Source organism: Myotis davidii, unplaced genomic scaffold (assembly GCF_000327345.1).
Source record: "Myotis davidii unplaced genomic scaffold, ASM32734v1 scaffold847, whole genome shotgun sequence".
NCBI lineage: Eukaryota > Metazoa > Chordata > Mammalia > Chiroptera > Vespertilionidae > Myotis > Myotis davidii.
Genome location: NW_006298049.1, coordinates 160,058 through 165,625, shown reverse-complemented (window position 1 = coordinate 165,625; position 5,568 = coordinate 160,058). Strand labels below are relative to the sequence as shown.

Below are 5,568 nucleotides of genomic sequence, written 5' to 3'. Positions count from 1 at the left end.
ATCCAAACTCGTAGAGCAGGCATGTCAAACTCGTGGCCGGCGGGTCTTATTCCTCATTTAAATAAGCGGGTCATGAGTTTGACATGCTTGCTGTAGAGAATTTTCCTAAGAGTTTATTTTAGCCAAACTGATGACATATGCCAGGGAGCAAGATCTCAGATGCTCTGGAGAATAAGTTTTACAGCTTCTTTTATGCATTTGAAATTAAGGAGGGAAGTTTACAGGAAGGTGAGAGAAATCAAGGCAGGGATTATTAGATTAGGATAGTTAGCAAGATTATTCGCTCTTTTGGGGGTGGTTACAGTTTATTTCTATGGTGTGTTAACCTAAATGCACAGACACAATAGACTAGGCTTGCTTAAGGCAAATATAAACCTCTTAAAAATATATATTTTTTTAATTGATTTGAGAAAGAGAGGAAGGGGGAGGGGGAGAGAGAGAGAGAAACATCAATCAGTTGCTTCCTGTACACACCCTGACCTGGGATCGCACCCACAACCTGGGTATGTGCCCTGACCAAGAATCGAACCAGCGACCTTTTAGTGCATGAGACAATGCTCAGACCAACTGAGCCACACCTGCCAGGTCGCAAAGATAAACTTTTTACTAAAGAGGTTATATGCCTGGGACATGACTACCCACCATGACCGGTCAAGTTAGGAATTTATGATCAGATCACCCTGTGAGATTACTTTCCATAGAACCCCTCTTTTCACTCACACTAATGAAAAAATACCAGGTCTGAAGGACATAAGCAAATGCAAGAGGAGGTCTGAGACCATATGACATGTTTGGAAAGCACTGTGAGGTGTGGTTGGATCACAGGGTGTATAGGAAAATATAAAAAGACTAGAAAGGCAGAATTAGGCCCACATAAAGGGCCTGATATTCATGCTGATAACTTTGTAGTTGATCTAGTAGGCACAGAAGCCACTGAAAATTTTTGAGGAGAGTGGCTTTGATATGCAGTCTGTATTTTAGGAAGATAAGGATGGCATGAGTGTGAAGGGTGAGTTGTAGAGTATCTTGCTTAAACATGCTATAGGGAAGAATCTTCCTTTTATTCATGAGAGAGACATGAAAAATAATACTCTGCATAACAACTTTCTTTGATAGCCTTTCAGACACTATCAGTTCAACCCGTAGTTCCATTGGCTGTTCCAGCGAATGGCTGTATCTCCTGTTCCTTCTCCCCTACCTTTTTATTCACAGTATGCAATAGCTGGACTCCAGCCCGCTGATGTTGTTCAGTGGTTGAGGATGTCACAGTTTGGTTCCTGGTCGAGCACATGCCCGGTTGCAGATTCTATCCCCAGTAGGTGGCATACAGGAGGCAGCCGAACAATGATTCTCGCTCATCATTGATGGTTCTATCTTTCTCTCCTTCTCCCTTCCTCTCTCTAAAATCAATAAAAGCACTAGAAAGAAAAATAGCTGGACTCCAGGTACCTGTGTTAAAGAGTCTGGCTTCTAACTCATTGCCAGACAATGCTTATCAGAAGCTTTTAGTTTAGTCTGAGAGTTTAGGACAGGTGAACTTCCACTGAAAGATGACTAAGTAGTGTAATTTATAAAAGAGGTATGCCCTGCTTTTCTGTGAGGCCTCTGCAGAAGTGACCTACTTTATATAATGCCACATTGTAATTTTCAATGCCTACCTAGGGTGGCAATATACTAGTATAGTAGAAAATATAGTCTGGTTATTTCATAAAGGTGTCTTGAGTAAATTCCTCCTTTCTTTCCCAACCTCACCACTGCTACCAGCAATGATGGGCAAAATTTGCATAGTACAAGATTACTTCTATTTCTTCTAGGACCTCCAAAAGGAAAAGTATATTAGGGCACCTCTAAAGGGCTTCTTAGAGCAGATTCCTTTCAGCAAAGGATTTAAGTACTCCCAGGGAAGCATTTTGGAAAATTTTAAACTGGCTCTGCGAACTTTGACTGTGGAGGATAGCTCTTGAGAGCTCTCTTCTGGGCAGATCCTGACAGCTGCTTCTGACCTTAGCTGTGCAGATCCATCCATTGGTCAAGCACATGTTCATCTGTTCCTCCTGACTTCTAACTCCCAGTGTTCCCTGTTTTGCTTGCCTGGTTCTTTTCTAGCCATTTGACCTGCTGTGGCCTAAGATTTCAAGTTCTGACCTGCTAACCTGGACAGTGCATGCCCAGCTCCTGGCAGACGACTAGCCTGTCCAACCCCCATCCTGGGCCAGGGCATTGGATTGCTTGGCGGCAGTGACTCGCTCCACCTTCCCCCAACATACATGTATAGGTAGGGCCCACCAGCATCTCATGAGGAGGGGCAAGGCCAAGGCCAGAACTAGAACGGGAAAGAAAAGGAGATCTTTTAGAGAAGGTCTAGAAAGGGAAAATATCTGGTATGTTTAAAGATAGCAACCTTCAAAAGTTCATTCATTTAGTAAATGTTTGAGTGCCTTGTGTGTCAGGCATTATACTAGGTAATAGGAATATATGAAGATACTTGGAATTCCAAAAATCTATTGATATGGAGCATTTTTACAGCACACTTGTATCCCACTGTTATACTTGTCACAGAGTTTTATGCTAGGTAAGAAAGTTTTTGTGACTAAACTATTGGTATTATCCTAATTTAGATTTTAAGATTATTGTACCCAAAATACTATTTATAGGTTGAAATTGAATTATAGCTATTGACCTATGAATTTAGGAATTGTCAAGCCATATAAAGTCTAATATAATATCTTAGTGTATCTATTAAAACAAAAGGACTGATTTTCTGTACTTGGGCAAATGCTCTCATTCTGGAAGCAGACCATCAGGAAAATGGTGAGGTTTTTCAAATGTTGCTTTTAGTTTGTGAAGATAGACTGTTGGGTGTTTTGTGAGCCTTTACCCTTAGTGTGATCTGGGCACATGGCAATACTGGTCAGGGGTGGGTAGCAAAGTCAAAAGCTTTGAAGGATAAGCAGGTAAATGTATTGGGATAGTGGTGGGGCACTGAATACAGAAATACAGTGACATGCTGTGCTGGCCAAACAAGAAGATAGCAGCATTTACCAGTCATACTCAGCTTCTGGGTCTTAGTCATCCTCGAACCAGGCAATCCTCATAGGGAAGATTGATAGAGAAAACTAATCTCATACACATTAAGGCAAGATAAAATGGTACTATCACTAAGGATTCCTCAAAGTGTTGTCCATACTTAGTGTGTGAAATTCTACTTTTATCCTTTTCTTCAGAATTAGAAAAGGATACATTTATTCCAAAAAATTAAGTAATGCTTATAAATCATTCATCTATAGAGTTTGAACATATCTTGGCAAAACACACACACACACACACACACACACACACACACACACCAGAAGAACAACCCAGGCTGTTAATTTCTTATATACCTGAAGAGAAAGTTTGAATTAACCATATGTGATCTTCATTCAGTATTTGCAGTCTTAAAAATAGAGTCTGAGCAAATCAAATGAATGCTTTGCAAACATATGAACAATTCTGAGTTTTCACTGAATGTTTATGACATATAATCCACTACTAGGAAAATCTCAGTGGCGTTTATTTAAAACTTTAATCAGAGAACATTATGGTAAGTGAAATAAGCCAGTCATAGAAAGACAAGTACCATATGATTTCACTCATATGTGGAATTTAATGAACAAACTGAACTGACTACCAGGCAAAATAGAGACAGACTCATAGAGAGCAAGCAGCCAGCTCTGGTGTGTGTTTGGGGACAGGTGTGGGGGAGGGATTGAGAAAAAAAGGAAAAAAAAGAGAACTCATAGACATGGACAACAGTGGGAAGGGGAGGTGGAGAGGGGAGGTATGAGGGGATAAATGATGAGAAAAATTAAATTAAAAAAAACAATTGTTTAATGATACAGAATTCAGCTCAATCAGATATGAATCAGGATGAGGGATGAATAAAACTGAAAAACTCATTGTAGCAGCCGGAAGGGCCTAGCAAAATGAACTCCTTTAAGGAGGAGAATTATTTTCTGATTATAGAAATTTTCTTATTTAGTTAGTATTACTTCTTATATCTGTTTGGACATATTGAATCTATATATATAAAAACCTAAGCAACCATTACAACAGAATGACCAGAATGACTGGCCAACCAATTGCTATGATGTGCACTGACCACCAGGGGGCAGATGCTCAATGCAGGAGCTTCCCTCTTGTGGCCACTGCGCTCCCACAGGGGTAGTGCCATTCAGCAGAAGGCAGGCTCATGGCTGGCAAGCACAGCTGCAGACACAGAAGCCTCTTCCAACTCTGTGGCAGCACTACTGAGTGGCAGCAGCAGGTGCAGCAGGCCGGGATGAGTGCCAGTGGTGTGGCGCCTTGCCTCGGGTTCTGGCTCCTCCTGGTCACCTGCTATTTGGCGCACTGCTACATCCCTTGGGGGATGTCCGACTGACCTGCGGGGATGGGGCCTAAACCGGCAGTCAGACATCCCCCAAGGGGTCCCGGATTGCGAGAAGGCTCAGGCTGGGCTGAGAGACACCCCCTGCCCTCAGTGCATGAATTTTGTGCACCAGGCATCTAGTATATACCTACAGGGTGAGGCAAAAGTAGTTTCACAGCTGTGAGAACATGAAACACAGGATTCATTCTTATATATATTTTTGATTATTGTATCATTTTCCACATGAGCAACTGTAAACCTACTTTTTGCCCCACCCTGTATACGCAAGTTCAAATTCAGGAACTATGGAGCAAGCTTTTATTTTATTTTTCTTTAAAATTTTCAGGGTTTTTTTCCCCTCAAGAAAGCATAATTTGTGTTACCCATCAAAATAACCAGTAAAAATTTTCAGCACAAAATAAAATTTATTCAGCAAACTGTTCTCGGTGATTTTTAACCCCTTCCCCAACAATTTTTTTGTTAAAAACGTTTCTTTTTCAGACTAATTTTTTTATTTTGGTTCTGTATAGTATTTTTGATGCTGGTTATGAAAACAGTTTGTAACTCGTCTTCCTATAAACCATATTTTTTTACCATATTTTCTTAGTATACTCATCGACGACTGAAAAAGAACATTTTGTGAAAACGAGTATACACGTTTCTGCCGGGGAAGGGGTTAATTGTAGTGTCTTGACTTTTTCATAATTCTATCCCAGGGTCTAATGGCTATTGATTGCCCAAATACTGGCATTGTGGACTATCGTCGGGTGGCTTTGTCATTTGCCCAGGATTTTCAAGATGCGGGTGGCTCTGTCTTGACCAATTTTGAAGTAAAAGATATTGAAATGGCTAGAGAAAGTCCTTCAAGAAGTGAAGATGGTAAGCTGTCCTTGTCTTTTCTTTTGAATACTTGTATTGACTTCTAAACAAATTTTGGACTGCTTTTGGCTGGGGTAGTGCTGGGGAAGGTCCACCAGGAGCTGGGCTAGTGTAGAGCACAGAACTGGAGGCAGGTGCAGAAGGTAAGATTGGACGTGGGCAAACTGGGACTTTCAGTGAGTCTTGTGTTATTAGAACTAGGCACTGATCGGACACTTATGACTGATGTTAAAACCTGAGTTGCCAAGGTTGTTTATATAAAACTAGAGGCCGGATGCACA

At 41.0% G+C, this 5,568-nt stretch overlaps 1 protein-coding gene across 1 annotated transcript in view; it reads left to right on the top strand.

The window, feature by feature from the left end:
• Positions 1-5,568, top strand: part of L2HGDH (L-2-hydroxyglutarate dehydrogenase) — a 37,647-nt gene that overhangs the window by 13,296 nt on the left and 18,783 nt on the right. Inside the window, exon 6 of the mRNA XM_006773794.2 lies at positions 5,125-5,287. Within this exon, the coding sequence (XP_006773857.1) occupies positions 5,125-5,287 (163 nt within the window). The remainder of the gene's footprint in view (positions 1-5,124; positions 5,288-5,568) is intronic.